At 34.4% G+C, this 21850-nt stretch overlaps 1 protein-coding gene across 1 annotated transcript; it reads right to left on the bottom strand.

Moving 5' to 3' along the window:
* Positions 1–1089: 1089 nt before the first annotated feature.
* LOC123658414 (organic cation transporter protein-like) lies at positions 1090–19753 on the bottom strand. Its single transcript, XM_045593839.1, has 7 exons — positions 19581–19753; positions 7235–7436; positions 6136–6236; positions 4180–4334; positions 2843–3505; positions 2424–2605; positions 1090–1491 (listed from the first exon to the last, which is right to left on the bottom strand). The coding sequence occupies exons 1-7, from the start codon at positions 19736–19738 to the stop codon at positions 1312–1314; spliced, it is 1641 nt and encodes a 546-aa protein (XP_045449795.1). The 5' UTR covers positions 19739–19753; the 3' UTR covers positions 1090–1311.
* Positions 19754–21850: the final 2097 nt, after the last annotated feature.

Genomic DNA, 21850 nt, shown 5'->3' with positions numbered 1-21850 from the left:
TCAAAATTGTGATCACTTGACTCAGTTACATCTTATCTTCGATATCATCACTAAGAGATTTGTAGTTGCTATTTATTATTTGTCTGATAACATCCATTTACATTGTTTGTTTACAGCTTAGTTACAAAGTAAATTGTCATATCATGAGAAGAGGTTAGATAAGTCATACTTTGTAAATTTATACAACGTGTTATTTTACTGTCATCCTTCCGTTTAGGACCATATAGAGCATATGCATACCATAGCCAAAATTGTATGTGACAAAAGTTAAGCCGTACTACGTACCTTTAAAATCGACAAATTAAAAAAAAAGTTGAGATGACGTGGGAAATTTAGCTATAAATAACCGACTTAACTGTAAAACATATAATAATTATTTAATTATTAATTTTATTTATTTTTATTAAAGTTCAGGAAAAATTCAGGTTATAATACCGATTCTGATATAGCAGATAAATGGAGGGACATCAATTTAGTAACACATTGTATAATACCCACTTATAGTACGAGAAATGCCTTAATTTGAATACTGGAACATAAATGAAAACTACCATTTCTGCTCGAGAACTAAACAAGTCTAAACTACCGGATAAGAACTGTAGGAAAAGCATTTGAGCTAAATCTATTCTAGAGTTGTCTATAAAATATAATCCATATATTAATAGGTGAAGCAAAATGTTTGTACCCCTTTTCACGAAAATTGCACAGGAGGAGTATGAAATTTCGTACACTTATAGTTTATATAGAGAAGGAGTCAATAAAAAAAAAACACACACACACACGCATATTATGCTCTTTAATTTGTTGATTGTCAAAGTCTGTAGTCAAATTGATTTTTTTTAAATAGGTTTTTTATTTTTTTAGAAGTTTAATAATAATATACGATAGTAGTTTAGTCAATAATTTGCGGCATCCGCTTGCCCTCAGGCGATCCCATGCGCTTGTTTATGTACTTTATTTATTTATTTTGTCAGAAGATGGTAAACGGGGTGTCAAATATAAATGTTTGATCAAAATATTTTACCGATTGTTGCGATGTGCAAATATTAGTTCAATAAACAATTTTATGGGTTAATAAAAAAAAACAAATTACAGACATTTGGGTTTATAACGACAAAAATTTGGTATAATGTAAGTAAAACTTGTTAACCGCGTCAATCATAAAAATAACAAATTAAATAAATAACATAAAATGAATAATAAAATGTCATTTCTTATGACATTAAATAATTTCTGAAATATCAAGTAAATAACACATTTGTAAAAAAAAATCTGTTGACTATAATAATTTGACTAAGTTCACAGCCATTCTTAATTTATAGCAACGTTGGTAGTTCGCTCTGCCCGAGGTTTAGTTGCGATGTTCTCAGCTTGTTTCACATTGTCCGGTAGCGACAGGTTCAGTGTTTCGGGTGTGAGCAGCATCAGCAGTGCTGAGGTGCCGGCCATCACACCAAACACCAGGTATGGGAGAGCTTCCATATACTCCATCTGTTGAAAAAAAATTGTAGAATTAATTTAGGAAAGTTATTGAAACAAGAAATATGTGAGATCTTCTTAAATGTTGCAAAGTAAAACAGTACAAGACAGTCAATGTGTGATCATTATCATAATCATTGGTCTGAGTTCGTCTGTTGCAAACGATTTAAACAGTGTTAGCGTGAGTTATGTATGTAGCTCCTTTTGTGACTGAATAAGCCGATTCGTGAACGCCAGTGCCACATGCTTTGCAAGTAAACTGGATGGTGTTAATGACGAAAGGAACTTGTTGTTGTCGCGTTCTTCTTGCCGCTAAAGTCTCAAACCAAACTTGATCATGTACCTTGCGTCCGGCACTACAACTTTATCTGCGGGTGTGCTAAGTAACCGCACCGATTGTTCAGATATTGTCTGGTGTTCCCTTCAGTCAAGGTGTACCAAATAAAAAATATCAATAACTTGCGACTACGACTTATTTATAAGTATTTGATTTTTCTACGTTAATACAATAGGAGCCGCTAAAAAAAAAGAAAATTAATTGATTCCAATGGTGGAAAAATGGCACAGATGATTTTAACAATCTTATGAATGGAAAATAAACGAAGAAATAGAAAAACAATAACAATTAATATATGGTCAACAGAAATGAACAAGAGTGATCACCTAAATTACTGCTCCTATAGGACAAAAGCTTTTTTTAATAGCTTAAAAAGCTGCGTAATATATGTGTATTAATTGAATTCCTCTCGTTCGTTTCCACCCATTACATTCAATGACGTCCATTATGATGAAAATCCTGACTCAGGATCAAAAGAAAGAGATACACACAATATTAACATTAACGTCCTAATCACATCAAAGACCCCAACAGCTAGTTTTAGGCACTGCGCCCATCCATCGTCACGAGAAATGTTTAGCTTACAGCTAGTATAGCCAATACATACCAGCAGTGGAGTCTGCGGGGCGATGACTTGTCCAACTCTCCCAGTCATGGAGCACACGGACAAGAGGCTCTGTCTCAGTGTGGTGGGGTACAGCTCTGATGTGTAAATGTAGATACTGCTGAACACCATGCTGATGCACAGCTTGCCGAGCAAGTTGAGACATGTTTGTAGCCATAGCAAATCTGAAAAACATCACAAGTGTCTACTTTCTTCTTTATACTCTATACATTACATAATGCTATTAAGTAGATACTAAAATAATGTGAATTATTATCAATATCAAAAATATAACTACATTTACGAAAACTTATATTATTGTATATTAAATGTAATTGATACAAAACTGAACAAGCAAAGACTAGCATTATTGCAAATATGAATGTAGTTTTGGTTACTTTAGGATACATAGGCAGACCTACCTTCAGGAACAAAGGGTAAACCCACGAGAGAGACTCCGCAAATGAAAAATGCTGTCATGATTGAACCCTTTCTTCCGAAACGGTCTAGTGATAAAATACTCAGAATGTACCCCGGAATCTCCACCAGAGACGTCAGAATATAGTTCACGTAACTGTTTCCGGCTAATGAGACAGAGTTAATAGAGATCCCGTAGTAGATAAATGTTACTGAGATCCACCAGAACGCACATATAAGAAGCCTCGTCATAATCACTCTAGATTTTAACACTTGTAGCACTAATGACGGTTGCTTTTCTTCAGGTTCAATTGCAGCTTTGATAGTATCATTTGTAGTTTTCGTGGTATCTTGATCTGCAATTGATTCTTCGTTAAGCTGCTTGATTGTCTCTGGAGAAAGTTTTCTTTTATTGACAGAAGCAGCTTTGAATATAATTTTTACTGCCTCCTTTTTTTTGCCTTTACTCAAAAGCCATCGCACACTCTCTTCCAGTAAGAAGTAGTAGATTACGAATAAGACAGATGGTACGTATATGACTCTAGTGAACGTTCGCCACTCGGGTATCGCCCACGCTATGAGCGCCACCAGGGCTTGTCCCAGAGCGTACGTGCAAGAGATCAGGTTACCTCCAAGTACCCTCCGATTGAGACCCATCATTTCGAGAGCTGAAACATAATAGAAGACTTTAATTGAATTATTTTTCTTTAGGTGTGATATCATCATTACAGCCTATACAGTCCACTGCTGGACATAGGCCTCCACAAGTTTACGCCAAAAATAAGGTGAACTCGTGTGTTTTGCCTATAGTCACCACGCTGGGCAGGTGGGTTGGTGACCGTTAGGTGTGATATAAGATCAAGAAACGATTGCTTTTTCATTTTCAGATATTGGTTAATTTAATTTTGTTTTATTTTATTTTCTGTCATCAAATTTTATGATCTTTTAAAAACTCCTTTTAGTTTAAATAAAAAGTGTGTGTCAGCTACGACGCACAACTAGAGTTTACTCCTTCAGATCGACTGTCTAAATAGGCACAAAAAAGGCTTACTAGTCTAGCAAATTAACGAATCAAATAACGCCATCTATCGGAACCTAATAGGGTAACGAGAAATAGAGTTACGCAAAAGTAACGAGGTCATTCGTTCAGTAGATTTCACCGGTCATACTTTTTTCATACCGGGGGCCTTATATGGAAATCGATTTTTAGGGAATAAATTTTAAAAAATGATTGTATGATGTTGATGGACATATCGTAATATGTCCATCAACATCATACATCGTAATATGAATAAAACTTTTAAAATTTATGTTGTATTTAATAAATAAACATTTAATTTACCGAGAACAAATCCCGAACTGTACACTCCACCTGCAGCAACCGCTTCGACGAATTCAAGAATGATGTACGTAATGTAAGTGTCCGAGAAGGAACGCCCCAGGCCGACGGCTGCTGGAGCCACAGCTGTCAAGACAAACGCTAAACGACGACCATATCTGTGAACGTAAAAGACATATTTTAAAAATAATTGCACAAACAACCGCTATGGTGTAGTGGTACGTGTAGTCGCCTAAAATACCGACGGTTTGTGGGTTCGATTCCCGCTCGGGATGGATATTTGTATTTGTACAAATATTTCTTTCCGACTTGGATGTCTTTCCTTGTGGGTCACCCTACAGTGTCTCGGAGAGCACGTTAAGCCGTCGGTCCCGGTTTTTATCATAAATACTCGATAGCGATCGTTACTCATAGTACCACATATCCGCTAACCCGCAGTGAAGTAGAATGGTGGGTTAAGGACATGGAGAAAAAGGCGACTGCCCAGCAGTGGACTGTTACAAGCTGAATCATAATTGCACAATCCCGTACAAAAACCAAGCCTATATCATTAGAAACCTCCCTTAGACAAAAAAAATATCAATAGTAAAAAATATATAAGTTATATTAAAGTATTTCAGTTTCTAAAACTTTGGCATAAAATGCAATTTGTTTTCAAGAATAATTTGCAAAGCCATATCAAATATCGCTAAATGAAAAACTTCACGTATATATTAATACTAGCTGACCCCGCAAACGTTGTTTTGCCATAACACAAAATTTCAAATATTTTTCTCAATTTGATCGCAGCACCAACTGTCGGGACAAACTGAAATTAAAATAGAATAATATTTAATATTTGATGCTGCGATGGTAGCGCAGACTACCGGATCCAATGTATAGCAATCCAAAATTAACAACTACTTATAAATGTAAAATTAGTTAATTAAACATTTTCCAGTGGACCAAATTGTGAATCTAAACCATCCTCGAATCCCCTTGAAATCACACAAAAAATTTCAACAAAATCGGTCCAGCCGTCTAGGAGGAGTTCAGTGACATACACACGCACGCAAGAAATATATATATAATATACATATATATTTTGTACCTAATCGGACACTTGTGCAAACGATAATTTTTACCTATTGTTATTGCATTGACTTTCGTTTTATTACGTATCTTCATCAATATGTGACCTTAGTTGTCTAGACTGGAATTTATAATTTAATACATACATTTTAAAATCGTCCATTTATGCAACTGGAAGTATAAAATTGAACGAGACAAGTTATGGTATACTGAGACTCGGTCTCATAAGTTCTTTGCAATTCTAAGATTTATTTTATTAACAATGTACGCTTCAGCCTGTAATATCCCCCACTACTGGGCATAGGCCTCTTTCCCCATGTAGGAGATCAGAGCTTAATCCACCACGCTGCTCCAATGCGGGTTGGCGGATATATACTATGAGTAACGATCGCTATCAGGTGTACATGATAACAACCGGGACCGACGGCTTAACGTGCTCTCCGAGGCACGGTGGGGAGACCCACAAGGACTGCACAAACACCCAGACCACGGCAAACACCTTTATGTCCAATACAAATGTTTGTCATGTGCGGGGATCGAACCCGCAACCGCCAGCGCAACCAACACAATCCATGGCTGCGACCGTTGCACCAACGCAGCGTCATCGCGCAACAATCGCGCGTTAACAATGTAAGAACAGTTTATCAAATATGTATGACTGATGACGCCTTACCGTAGCAGTCACAGGACTGGTTGTTGCGCTGGTGGTCGCGGATTCGATCTCCGCTCACGACAGACATTTGTATTGTCCATATAGACGTTTGTCGTGGTCTGGATATTTGTGCTTGTGTATTGTGTGTGTTTCCGGACCCCCGACACAGGAGAAAATCCTACTGGGGGCCGTTGAGTGTGAAGCGTTTATTATCATGATTATAAATTTTTACTTACGTGTCAGAAATGTATGCTGTGATTGCTAACGCGAAAAAGAGACCGGCGCCGTGGACGGTGCCTACCAGCGTCCTCTTCCATTCTTCGCACGCTAGATCAAACTGAAATGATTACAAAAAAATTTAAAGTAATGAGCAATTAAGGTTTTATATATTTTTTATTTACACACTGTTGTCTGTTCCTAAGCAATTTAATGTGTTGTAGTTTGTGTTATAGGTAACAGCTGAATATTCTAGCTAAATTGTTTTTTTGATATAATATATAGAAATAATACATATACAAATATATAAACACAGATATTACACCTCGATTCAGGCGGCAATCGAACTCACAACACGTGGAGCAGAAAGTAGGGCTCCTACAAACTGCGCTAACGGGCTTCATTACAATAAATAGAACGTTGTTCCAAAGAAAGCTTAGTCAACTACTACAAAAAAACTTGGTATATACGTTACTTTGACTGACAAAAGTTTCCTTAACAAACAAATAATTGTGTTTACTTGAAAACGAACAAAAAATCCTTCAATTACATCGACCAGTAATACAATGTTGGTACATGAAAAAATAGTAAAGTAACCCATTATTAGAGATATTACAGCGGAGCGAGCGACAGATAAACCAAAAATTGTTCGGCAGATCACATGACAAGCATAAGCCTTCGATTAAATAATTGTGTTTGCTAGCAAACGAAAAAACCGACTAAAATTACATCGACAAGTAACAAACGCACTAGTCGTCACTACGATTTTCGGGGCTTCCTCTCGATTTCTCTTGGATTTCATCACCAGATTCTGGATTCCTTAACATATTACCACCCTTGAAATATCTGCTTTCCAACAAAAAAAGATATATCAAAATCGGTTCATAAACGACGAAGTTATCCCCGAACATACATAAAAAAATATATACAGTCAAATTGAGTAACGTCCTCCTTTTTTGAAGTCGGTTAAAAAAGAATTTCGAAATCGGTCAACCCATTAAAAAGTTCTAAGTTTGTAACACACATGAAAAAATAAAATCGAATTGAGAGCGTCCGCCATTTTTTTGAAAACATAAATTTTATAACTTTAAATGAAACAATCAAGATGAAACAACTTACAGATGAAACAATACTGTCGTGGTTACTGTAGACCCAACTGGTGCACTGCTCGGTGTTATTGGGGTGGAAGGAACCCGGATCACAAATAGACCCAATGGGCACATAACGCTCGCAGCGACCCCCCGAATCTGGCAGCGCCCAACTGCCCCAGCCATTTGTCTCGAAATTTGGCGGTGTAGCTTCGCATTCTGGTACTCGGCATCTGAAAATTGGACATTATCAGAGGTAATTAAATGCAACAAAACATTTAAATAATTTAGTCATATTTCAGGTCATAGCGGCTGAGATCGAGTAGTTATAGCTAATGAACGAAACGTAATACGACAAATAGAAAAAATTCGTGGAATAATAAAAACGATTGAAAAAAAAAAGATTAAAAGTATCGACGTCAAGAATTTTTCTAAACTATTTTATTGCAAGAAAAATTACTTTCATCCACTAAAAATAATGACATCATCGTACGTTACCGCAATTTTCGAATAACATCAGAAGTTTTATCAAAATATGTATGGGTTTCCCTTCATGCCTAAATTGAGTTGAAATACAAAGACGTTTAAAACTATTCGATCAGCCAATATTATCAATTTAGCATTTAATACAGGAGATTAAAATGCCAATCAAATATACTATTACAAATGAAAGATTACAATTCTAAATTTTTAATACATTAAACAGAAAGATGGCGATATAATAAAAAAAGTAAGTCACAAAATACTCATAAACAATATCGTAGTAAACACAATACGTATATTATAAAATTTATGCTAGGCACGTGGTCGTCCTGACACATTTTACCTGTTTTTAAATATAAATGTGATAATCATCACTCAGCAATCTATCGAGACGAGTGTTGACTTAAATAACGAAGCAAGTTTCATGTTTTAACGACGCGTGGGTTGTTGAGTGTAGTATTTATTTTTGTTATAACAATTTCCTTAACAGTCAAACATTTTACAAAAACATCAATTTATCATTTTAATAAATTACCGTCCATTTTTTATTAATTTTATTTGTATTCTTTTTGTTCTTTCATCTATACAAAGTAATAAAATTGGTGTCCGTTTCTAATATTAAAATAACCATCTTTTACTAAATACATATATGGATGTAGACGGTACATATACCAAAATAACATTTAATAATTTTTTTTTCTATCTGTCCCTCTGTCTGTTTTTTTTTTTTTTTTAGTTATGTGATATATCCACAGGCTTATTATGCCCGTGCTTTTGTTATTCCATATATTGTTATTATTATTTTTTTTTTAAGATGCATCGGTACTTCACCGCCTCTCTGTCTGTTTGTTCCGGCGAATCTGTGAAATATCTGGACCGATTTTGACAGGACTTTCACTGGCTGATAGCTAATGTAATAAGGAGTAACTTAGGTTTATATTATTATAGATATTTATATGTTTTATAACTCTGCGAACTGAACAATAATTTTTTTGTTAAATTCCACGCGGACGAAGTAGCGGGCACAGCTAGTTCAAATATAAAAACATCCTGATTCCTGACCTACAAACCTCCTTACAGGCGAGAATCGACGCGTATTATTCAATTTCCTTTCTTTTGTACAGCACTAAAGCATTGCAGTTTTGTAGGGAATAATTCCAGTTTACCATGCCTTTTTGCCGTCGGTCCCGGTTGTTATCATGTACACCTGATAGCGATAGTTACTCATAGTAGAGAATATATCCGGCAAACCGCATTGGAGCAGCGTGGTGGATTAAGCTCTGATCCTTCTCCTACATGGGGAAAGAGGCCTATACCCAGTAGTGGGATATTACAGGCTGAAACGATGCCTTTTGGAATCGACTCCTTAAACGACATAAGGCCCTGGTATGAAAAATTTGGGAAGAGAGAAACAAGTGCCGCTGACGCTTACTCGCAATGAGAGTTACGTATGTGCTTTTTTCTGCTTATTTTTACGGCCAATTTGGTACACTTTTGTATTATCCGTACAAATAAACACATGCAGGGACCGAACCCACAACCGCCAGCGTAATGATCGTAAGCCAGAGTTGTGACCGTTGCGCTAACCCTTCCTCAAACACAATAAACGCAAACAAAAAGAGGAAGTGTGTCGTATTGAGGATTCTTTGTAAAATGGCGATAAGTAGCTCAAGGAGTTATCCTATTTGTTATAATCAGCGGTAATCTTCTTAACTCAGGGATATCATTCACTCCTCGTGGGTTATGTTACCCTGATGTACAATTGATACGACCTCAATATTAATTCGACATTGAAAAGAAAACAAAATCGTGAAGAATTACTTAAAAATCAAATCAAAATGAAAAGTTTTTTAATTTACGAGTAAGTAGGTTTAGACGACGCGTTGGCGCAACGGTCACAGCACTGGTTTGTGGCTGTTGCGGCTTCGATCCCCGCACATGACAAACATTTGTAATGGCCCATACAGATGTTTGCCGTGGTCTGGATGCTTGTGCAGTACTTGTGGGTCTCTCCACCATGCCTCGGATAGCAGGTTAAGCCGTCGGTCCCGTTTGTTATTATGTACACCTGAAATCGACCGTTACTCATAGTAGAGAGTCTCTCTCCACCATGCCTCGGAGCTGTCGGTCCCGTTGGTTATTATGTACACCTGACATCGACCGTTACTCATACTAGAAAATATATAAGCCAACCGGCACTGGAACAGCGTGGTGGGTTAAGCTCTGATCCTTCTCCTACATGGGGAAAGAGGCCTATGCCCAGCAGTGAGATATTACAGGCTGAAGCGTAAGTAGGCTTAAAAAGCACTTTTAAATCATTATTTTAAATGGAATTTATTTAATGGAATTAATTAGATGGAATTTGGAAATTTATTAAAATGGAAATACCTAAATTGTAACATCGGTAACATATTAGGCTATCAAATGTACAACGATTACATATTACGAAAGTCATTAAATACTATCTCGCAAAGCAGATACGAGGCGGTAATCCCTCATATGGCCTATGATAGCCAGTAGCTATAAAATACACAAGTGTTATTAATATCGAGCGTATGTTTTCGGTGAGCGAATAGTTTAGCGAATGAAGTAATGATTATGTATTTATAATTTACACCGACTTTTTATTAAAGAATAATATAATTGTGTTTGCTCACAAACGAAAAAAAACCGCCTTCGATTTCATCGACGAGTAATACAACGTAGATCGACGAAAAAATTGTCAAGTAACTACGCGTTATCAAAAATTACTCAAAAAGTAGTTACCAGATCTCGATAAAATTTTTATGTGACCATATGATAAACATTAGCTTTCGATTAAATTAAAAATTATCAAAACCGGTACACCCAGTAAAAAGTCATTGCAGATTTTCGAGAGTTTCCCCCGATTTCTCTGGGATCCCATCATTAGATCCTGGTTTCCTTATCATGATACCAAACTAAGGATATCCTTTTTCCAACAAAAAAAAATTTATCAAAATCGGTACATCCAGTAGAAAGTTATGCGGTATAATACAACGTAGGTCGACGAAAAAAGCGTCAAGTAAAAACGCATTATTAGATATAACTCGAAAACTAGTTGTTAGATCTCAAATCAATTTAAATGGGACCAATTGACACACACCACCTTAAAAAAAAAATTATCGAAATCGGTCCACCCGGTCAAAAGTTCTGATGTAACATACATAAAAAAATACAGTTGAATTGAGAACCTCCTCCTTTTTTGGAAGTCGGTTAAAAATCAAAAGCAACGCGCATGTAGTAAAATATAAAATGAATATATTGTAAAAGATAAATTATAAAGAAGAATTTAAAATACATATTCTTTCACTTATCACAAAATATTTTTATCATCACTACATAGTATAAAACAAAGTCACTTTCTCTGTCCCTGCACATGTATGTACGCTTAAATCTTTAAAACTACGCAACGGATTTTGATGCGGTTCTTTTTAATAGATAGATTGATTCAAGAGGAAGGTTTATATGTATAATAACATCCATTAAATAGTGGAGAAATACTGTTATTTTTGAGTTTACTAATGTTATGTCGTAAATATTTTTTCTTTTTTCGCTTAAATTGCAAACGCAGGCTGAACTCTACGAGATTTATTAAAATAATGTACTAAGTATTGTACACATTGAAAAGGTCTACAGAAAACTCCGCGATGGTATATACCTATATCTTATGGATATCCCACAATAACATTTTTTTGTCATTTACTTTTTACGACAAATAATGGCTAATTTTCGAAGCGATTTTAACCAATACAGCATTAATCTTTATCCAATTAAATACCTTAAATATATTTTTTATTTAATATAGATCTATATGGCCCTTTACAGCAAATGATTTAAATGAATATTTTCGAAGATATTACAGATTTAAAAATCGCGGTACGTAACGTTTGCGGCGGTTCCGGCCGGCTTTTACTCTAAGTTAACGCGCGCGGGTCACGGGCAGTAATGAATAAATCAAAACTGCTAGATCGATTTTAATTATTTTTTCAGTGAATGACATAGGCTATAATTATATTTTATACTCGTGCAAAGCCGGAGCGGGTCGCTAGTAAAAAATATAAAAACACAAAATGAGGTTTGATTATTATTCCGATATAAAAAGTTTGTATAGGTTTGGATACGCCACGTGTTATACTTTAATTTTGGCAGAGAAATTACCGTCTTATTGATATAAATAGATTACAAATGCACCATGGTTTGTGACGAACACTGAGATACATGAACTGTTAAAGAGGAGATAAAGTTAACGGGTATGAAATACAGAACCAGATTAGAGAATCACCCAAATGTCCTAGCCACCGCATTAATAGAATTAGTTACGTTAAACGACTGAAGCGTCACGATATACAGGAGTTGGCGACAGATGGTGAGGGATGCAGGGTCTCCTGATGAGGAGCCTCTTCAGGGCGACATGTTCGGCTTGAAACAAATCCGCTCATAGACTAAGGGCTGATCGCAGATAAGCAAAGAAAAAGAAGATTATAAAAGTCTTATCAAAAAAAAAAGTAATTGGCATCTTTAAGGTTTTCATAAATCGCATGTTCACCATAGTAAACATTGCGAAATTTGTAGCGACAACTATCTTATTTTGATGTTCGCTGTGATGTAAATTGCTAAATTACAGATAAAAAAATTAACAACGAATTCTTATTTAATGTTTACAACAAAAAAAAATGTCTAATTACATTTACGACAGCCTTAAAAAGAAACCAAGACTTTTTAATACTTTACTTAAAATTACAACTTGACTTTTTTTATAAGACAATACTGATTGATTCTGGTATCTGATATTGAATGATAAATAATAAAATATAATTTATTATGAAGATTTAAGAATGCTGATGTAAAATAATATTGGGGTCAGACGTAGCAACGAAGACTCGTGTCGAGCGTCAGCATTATTTCCTTTGTATGTCTGGTATGTAATATGTTTAATTTTTAACCGACTTCCAAAAAAGGAGGAGGTTCTCAATTCGACTGTATTTTTTTTTTTTTTTTTTTTTTTTTTTTTTTTTTTTTTTTTTTATGTATGTTACATCAGAACTTTTGACCGGGTAGACCGATTTCGACAAATTTTGTTTTAATCGAAAGGTGGTGTGTGCCAATTGGTCCCATTTAAATTTATTTGAGATCTAACAACTACTTTTCGAGTTATATCTAATAATGCGTTTTTACATGACGCTTTTTTCGTCGACCTACGTTGTATTATACCGCATAACTTTCTACTGGATGTACCGATTTTGATAATTCTTTTTTTGTTGGAAAGGGGATATCCCTAGTTTGGTACCGTGATAAGGAAACCAGGATCTGATGATGGGATCCTAGAGAAATCGAGGGAAACTCTCGAAAATCCGTAATAACTTTTTACTGGGTGTACCGATTTTCATAATTTTTAATTTAATCGAAAGCTGATGTTTATCATGTGGTCACATATAAATTTTATCGAGATCTGATAACTACTTTTTGAGTAATCTTTGATAACGCGTAGTTGCTTGACTATTTTTTCGTCGATCTACGTTGTATTACTTGTCGGTGTAATTGAAGTCGGTTTTTTTTTCGTTTGCGAGCAAACACAATTATTTTAAATAAAACTTAAATAAAAATCCAAAGTTTATATCGCCAATTATCGATTTTTTTACTGAATTCAAAAAAGGGGGTTTCTTAATTCAACCGTATATATACATCTAATATATAAAATTCTCGTGTCGCGGTGTTTGTAGTTAAACTCCTCCGAAACGGCTTGTCCAATTCTCATGAAATTTTGTGTAAATATCGGGTAGGTCTGAGGCAACCCCTTAACATCGGGTGAGCCGTACGCTTGTTTGCTAACCTAGTTGTATAAAAAATAATATTGTGTTCTATTGTATGGATTGAAGCCATCGAGCAGAACCTTTGCTATAGAAATACATTTATGTATCTATTTATGTATGTATGTATCTATGTATGTATATGTATGTATATTTGAATATTTATAATAAATTTGTTGTAACTTGTACACCTATGCCGACGCTAGACCATTTCCTTTGCCCTAAGGTTGCCTGGAAGAGATCGCTTTTTAGCAATAAGGCCGCCCTTTGTACCTAATGAATATATTGTCAATATTTTTTTTTTCTTTCTTTGATATGTATTATTTCTGTTTTTGGTGTACAATAAAGTGTATTATTATTATTATTACATTTTCACGGGCAACTTATCTACCCTGGCTGTTGCTTCATCTGTTCTATATTTTATAGACAAAAAGATTACATTCAACATTGTTACTTGTATATAACTGAGTACGACCGATAAGCACGTATATATTGCACCTATATTCTTTTACTCGATAATCCCGTTATAAAAAAATACTTTGATAAGTGAAATAGTCCATAAATGTATAAATTAATGACTTAATTATGACAATTTAATCCGTATTTATTGCTGTTTCAAATAAAACTACATAACTTACAACCGCTCTGGTGTAGTGGTCTGTGACGTGTAACAACCTAACAATCGGCGGTTAGCGGGTTCCCGCTCGGGATGGATATTTATATTTGCACAGATATTTCTTTCCTGTTTGTCTGTCTGTCCTTATAGGCCTACCCATCGCGCCTTGGAGAGTAAGTTAAGCTGTCACTCCCAGTAATTGTTATCATGTACAGCTGATAGCGATCGTTAACCGTTATTCATGATATCGATATAGTACATATCAGCGAACCACACGGTCGAGCAGCATGGTGGATTTAGCTTTGGCCATTCTCCTACATGGAGAACGAGGCCTATGCCCAGCAGTGGGATTTTACAGGCTGAATCAATCAATCAAATACTTTTTACATTACATTACACGTAATGTCTAGAATCGTAGTCTAGAACTGATGATTGTATTATCAATTTTTCCTGATAACATAATTTAAATATTAACAACGTAATTTTTCCTATTAATATAATTTCCGCGTTGTAGACAGAACGGCTTCATAAATCGTTATCTCTCAAAAGATTACAAAAATCAACAAATACGAGTCTTATAAGATATTTATTTAAACATGAATTTAGCACTTATTAGTTTTACAGTGGCAAAGTCCATTGAAATAAATTATTAGCAAATATTATCGTCTTTGACATAGGAATAGTTGGTTCTAGTGTAAGTAATAGATTTACCGTAAGAGGTTGTTGGTTCGACTTCCGTTCTCTACAAGGACAACAACGGTGACCTAGCCTAGTACCTTTAAATTAACCACTCAGTTCGGTTGTAACCGACCTCGTGCCTTATAATAGTAGTTATTTAGTCACACTTGCGTCTATTTTTTATATCTAGTTACTTATTAAAAGATTCCGCATGTCTTTATCTTAATATATAGCGATAATTCTTCTGTACGTGTCTTTGTAACAACTCCTAAGTGTTTAGACCGATTTGGTTGAAAATCGTGTGCACATTTCAATGGGTCAATGAATGGTTTGAAATCACAATTGAACCCAGTATGTGGCGCTGTTGTTGGTACGCAAACAATCAAATTCCGTAAATGCTTAATTATGTAAAAATTCAAATTATATTACAAATTTAAAGTTTTTTTTATTTACTCAAAAAAATATTCAAATAATTCGACTTTAAAAATAAACGCCTCATACACAAAGTCCCGTCTTAGTGGTCAGAAACACGAATATTGCAATAAAATAACAAATGCCCAAAACACACTAAAGTCTGTTGGGCCCATACAAAGGTTTACCTTTACTGGTATTCAAAATTTATATAATTACCAAAAATATTTATTAATTTATTTCGTAAAATAATCATTCAAAAGTGCAAGTGTTACTTCATTATTATATTTTAAGCAGGTATTAATTTGAATTTTAAAAGACACATTGTATCTAAACTTTTTTCTCACACAGATTAAATAAAAAAGTAAATAAAAAAAAGAAATAATCTTCCTCGTGTACCATACAAACACAATGAGTGGCTACTGATACGTCACGTCAGGCAGTCGCGGTTTAGTGAGCGTGAAATTAACTTCATTGTACAATTTGTATTATTATCAACTAAAAAATACAAAATACAAATAAATAAAACTAAAGAAGTAAACGCAAATTAAGAAAACAGCTTTTTATTAAATGAATGGGTCAAAAAGTTTTGGGTTTAGGGCACAGAACATACATGTTACACAAAATTTTGGAGGAAGGAGTCTGACTAACGTGAGTAACGTGGCCAGAGCTCCTGGGGAGGGTCAGGCGTAGGGTCGGCGACGCGTTTGAAATGGTTCTGTTGTGGGTCTTGGTGCTGTCTGTAGGCATCCATAGTCCACGGTATCCGCTTGCCACCATAAGAACAATAAGCTAGTTTGCTACCATAGTGTTATAAAAATAAATAAATAAATCAACGCCCCCCAGTAGGATTATCTCCTGTGTCGGGGGTCCGGAAACACAAGCACAAACGCCCAGATCACTATGGCAAACATGGGATCGAATCCGCAACCGCCAGAACAACAACCACAAACCAATGCTGTGACTGTTGCGCCAACGCGTCATCAATACCTTTACCTTACCTTACCTTTATCTTACCTTTGTCGACTATTTTTAACCGACATCCAAAAAAGGAGGAGGTTCTCTATTCGATTGTATTTTTCTTTATGTACGTTACATCAGAACTTTTGACTGGGTCGACCGATTTCGATTAATTTTGTTTTAATTTAAAGGTGGTCCTGACGAGTACTTTTAGAGTTGTATCTAATAATGCGTAATTACTTGACTATTTTTTCGTCGACCTACGTTGTATTAAAGCGCATAACTTTTCACTTGGTTTATCGATTTTGATGGTTTTTACTTTAATTGATAGCTAATGATTGTCATGTAAGTCTCATTTAAATTTGATCTAGACCCGATGACTACTTTTTGAGTAATCTTTGATAGTGCGAATTTACTTGACTATTTTTTGTCTACTTACGTTATACTAGTATTACTTATCGATGTAATTGAAGTCGGTTTTTTTTCGTTTGCGAGCAAACACAATTATGGTAAAAGCTTAAGAATTAGGTCATAACCTCAACGTTCAGTTTTTGATAGTATTACGTTTACGTATCCATGTAATCAGTATATTTCGATTCAACTTCAACGTCCACGCGAATTAAGACGCAGGACACCTTGTATTATTCAGAATATATTTAAAATCATTTTATTATTGCCATAGATTAGAACTAATAAACAATGCTTTTTTATATTCTATTCTCAAGGATATCTAGAAACAAAAGATGCTATAAATTCTTCATGTTATGACTCATATTAGCGCAACAATGTCGACCGGTTGTAGTTGAAAACAAATGTCAAGCTAGAAGAGATCGCGTGAGGTACGAGTACGGTGGGGATCTATTTTACTGATTGCAATCAAATGTAATTAGTAAATCGATCATCACATTTAATAAAGTGATTCAATATTCAAATTGTTGAAGTCATCAATCTTATTTCTAATATTTATGTATACCTAAAAATGTCGCGTCACAGTGTTGAATTTTTGTGTATTGGTAGGTCTGAGAATAGATCGTAGGCTAATTTTTGGCAGAACAACGTTTTCCCGAAGTATCCACACATATTTAATATTAAATATTTTCCTACGTGTACGTGATAAAAGTCGGTGGAGATATCGCAGATTTTATCATTACTTCATCCATTAAATAGCTCTTCCGTTAAATATATACATATTACGTTGCTAGGGATAGTAAAAATATTATTTATATAACTATTTATTTAAGCGTCGAAGCCTTACACAAGTAAAAGAAAAATTGTACGAACTTTGAACTTACTTCGATTCACTTAATGTATCAGACTATTAAAAAAATGAAAATATAAAAAACAGTACACGCTATGAGCATAAAAAACAACACAAAGGACACGCGCAGCGCAGGGTGTGTCGGTTTGACTGAAATAAACATGACATAACGTTTTTTTCCTATCCGAAATTTTCCGAAACTTTTACGGACGTTAAGGTTTTTTTTTCATTTCGAATATCCAATAGTTTCGGCCAGGGTTCAAATTTGATATTCACATTCAAAATACATACCTGAAAATTACGGTAAATGTGATTTCCATTAATGATGTTATGATCACGACTGGTTCGTTGGCGTGTTTGCCTCCAAGCTTTTTTCCGCTTACATAGAAATTATTAAATTAAGTATAAGAAACAAGGAAATTATAAAAACGCTCTGTGGAATTGGTCGGTAATTATGATCTTCTAATTTGAGTTAAAGATAATGTAATAATGTTAAATGCTTAAATGTCCAAAATATTGAATGTTATGTCCATCACTGTTACTCCCTTTCGTGATTGGTTCCGATTTTGCAAATGTCACAGCATCCTTAAAACTATTTTGCTTTTATCTGCGCATTTAATAAAATACCATTAGTCGATAAAAAAATGTTCACTCATAAGTCTTAAAATCCAATAATCCGACTTAACACATTACTCTTTTACCAGTCTCTACCAATCTTATACACAAGACGAAAAGCATCAGTGACTCAATGTACATTTAGCCTTGGTTCCAATCTACCGTATTGTCCAGTTTTCCTCTTTGCATTTCCGGTACAATAGAATTTCACCCGGTATGGAAATCACGACCTCTCTTGAGGTTACATACTATAGGAACTACTTATATATTAGTTTAATGTTTTATAATTGAAGATATTTAATAATGTTAATATGTTAATTATGTAATAAATTATGGTAAATTAGCGCTAATTGTGTTCCACTTCGATAAAAACGTGTTTACAGTTGACTTCAAAAATCTAAATACATATTAACGGTGTTTCAAATTATATTATTTTGTGTTAATATATATATATTTTTTTTTACTATTATAGACGTGAACGTAAGCGGTAAAGTTTTTATCGATATATTAAAATCATATAACTGCTTTATTACACACTTAGATTAATTTAAGTTAATGGTCTCAAAACTCAAATTCTAGTCTAATTAATATTAGGAAGTCTATACAAATAAATAAAATTGGAGGGTCTGTTTGTTTTCTGAAACAGCTGGACCGATTTTGACGGCACTTTCACTAGCAGATAGTTGATGTGGTAAGGAAGAACTTAGCCTACTTTTATTTTAGATTTTTATTTTATAACTCTGCGAATTGAACAATAACTATTTAGTTCGATTTCACGCGGACGAAGTCGCGGGCACAGCTAGTTTTAAATAAAATATATACCGAACTTTATAATCACTTTAAAAATTCATTTATTTTATGAATACATCAAATGGATAAAACATAATTATTTTATTTTTATTTTATTTATTTTATTTTATTTTATTTATATATATTATAAAAACAAAACAGTTATAAGTTTTAATTTTAAATATTTTTACAAAACATTTTTGTTAAATAAATTAGAACACTTACGCCGAGTTGCACGAAACAAAATTAAAATTTAAGTAGTGATTAAACTAATTTAATCGCAAGAATTTTATGAAATTATTGTGATTAAATTAGTTTAATCTCTACTTAAATTTTAATTTTGTTTCGTGCAACTCGGCGTAAGAGCCCGCGCCGAGGTTAGTTTAATCGTCAGACAATTCATATCAAACATTTATAACAAATTCATTACAGGACTGCCTATCTTAGTCCTATCTTAGATAAGTTTACTTACTTTCAGGGACTGTTTCACCAGTTGTGGATAACGCTATCTGACGGATGACGATATCCAACAGATAAAAATTTTGGATTGTATTATTATTTTACATCACTGAGTTTCGCTGTATTTATGAGATATTTGAAAGCTGTTGTTTATTAATCGAGGTAAACAGGTCGTAATGGCCTATTCTACTTCCTATTGTTAAAGTCGTAATCGTAACTTATTTGCAGAATAAACTTTATACACAGCTGGTTAAAGAGGCAAAAAAACGATTCGACTTACCGATACTGAACACTGGCGGCTGCGAAAATGTACTGACTATTGTAAAAAGCACAGAACAGAATCGGTACCAAAATTAACACAAAGTTCTTAATTTGGAAACGTCCAAACTGTCCCACTTCTAACAAAATCTCGTCCAAATCAATCTCCTTCTTTACCATGTTTATTAATTAATTAATACAATTCACAAAAAAATAACAACACTATAAGTCAAATTTTCCCACCGATACCCATTATCGATAATGGTTGTTAATCTATCGTTCTACTTCGGTAACTACTGCGGTACATGTCACTATCTGTAGCGCGGTGCGCGCGCGACTAACGTCAACTGATCTTGCATTGAATCTTGATTCGGACTCTTCGCATAGACGTGAAATAATCGTAGTGAGGTCTTGTTGTTTATCGACTATAGCATGCAAATGCGCGACATAGCACTAGCATTTTAAAATTAACGCTGTTTAGAGCATACTGCCGAACCTTTTACACGTGCAGTCTGTGGGCGGACTGTACGCAGAGGGCCTTCAGAGCTCTTCGCGTGCGGTACAACAATGTGCTGAGAGTGGTACTGAGGAGGCCACGTCACTGCAGTGCATCTGCCATGTTTGCGGAGGCTCGTGTGGACGACTTCTACGCGATACTCCGGAAACGTATATCGTCTATGATGAGCCGACTGGCGAATAGCACCAATACGCTTCTCAGCACATTGGCGTACAAACTCGACAGCCCACTCTGGAGGAGCTGGAATGGTGCACACACTTATGCAAACAAGCGTGTGTGTACTTAGCCTTTTTTAATGAAATTACTATAGTTAAGTTTCGTATAAGTTTATTGTTAATTATTTTTATTTTCTTAATTTTCTGTTTTGTCTACTAACACCATTTGTATTTTTTTTTAATTTTTAAAATTTTTTGAATTTTTGAATTATTTTGTTTTTGATTATTGATTTTACTTTTATTCTATTTAATTTTATTTTTACTTATTGATTTTTTTTAATATAATTTTGTTTTGTTTTTTATTCTAAATGTTGTTTTGTTGTACTAACCCAATATGGACTTAAAATCTAGTCTGAAATAAAGTATTATTATTATTATTATTATTATTATAGTACTACATTGACAAAACAAGCGGATATCGCACCCTATGAACGCTTGCAATACCAGGAAAATTGCAAGCGCGTACCCCGCCCTCCACAGCAGCTCTGGCTACTGGTGACACAGGAATATATTTGAATGCAGTGTTATATAGCTGCGATTTTTAGCTGCCCAGGAGCTCTGGTCACCTTACTCACCAACAGGAACACGATACTGCTTGAAAACAGTATTATTTAGCTGTGATCTTCTGTAAGGTCGAGGTACTACCCCAGTCGGGCTGCTCCATATTTTGAGCAGGAAATACCTGCTGTGCAATACCTCAGTTAATAAAAATAAGTTGATTTTTTTCTAAGGCACTACCTGTCTAACTGTTCTAAACGAACGTGACGTCATTACATTTTTCTATCATCTTATCTTCCTCCTTTCAAGTCGCTTAAATTTGTACCTTTTGTAGCCTATGTCGATTGCTTAGTTTTCTAGACCACAATTATTTACTTGACACTAATCCGCTATTATATTTGCCAGTATCAAGTTACTGACGTAGGTTCGAAATAAACAATGTAACGAATACTTCAAACATTATTCAGATAATTATAATCTGAAGTTTACAAGTGTTTAATTTATATTGTTAGTCTATACAATTATATTAAGTATCTATATTTGAGTGAGAATTTAATAAATCAATCTTTTAGTTATTCTTTGTGAACGAGAATTCAAGATTCATTTATTCATTTATTTTCGGATTTACACAACATATTCAAGTAACAAGTAACAAAATAGGAACAATCAGTTTCTAGGTGTAATTTGAAAGTAATTACTATTATGATCTCTACTTCTCCTAGCTAGGTAGCTGAGCTATCTGTATTAAAGAGAAGCGATTTTCCTCCCAAGAATTCTACAATTTTTTTTTTTTTAGTATTAAGATATTGTTAGCTACTGGTTGAAACAAGAGCAAGGGCCCATATTAGATAGTTTTCAAGTTCTAACAAATTTTAATTTCGATAACATTTTAGCCTTATAAAGTAATTGATATTTCAATATCAAATACGATATCGCTACAAATCCAAAGGATTTCAACCTGTCCGTAGAGATAAAAATATCGTCTGATTGTCGATTATCGCATGATTAAATTAAAGAGAAATTGAAATAATTTGAAAAGATATGTCTTCAATTATAATATAC

This window comes from Melitaea cinxia, chromosome 12 (genome assembly GCF_905220565.1).
Source record: "Melitaea cinxia chromosome 12, ilMelCinx1.1, whole genome shotgun sequence".
In the NCBI taxonomy this organism is placed as follows: domain Eukaryota; kingdom Metazoa; phylum Arthropoda; class Insecta; order Lepidoptera; family Nymphalidae; genus Melitaea; species Melitaea cinxia.
The sequence above is the reverse complement of the archived record's forward strand: the minus strand, read 5'-3'. Positions and strand labels throughout refer to the sequence as shown.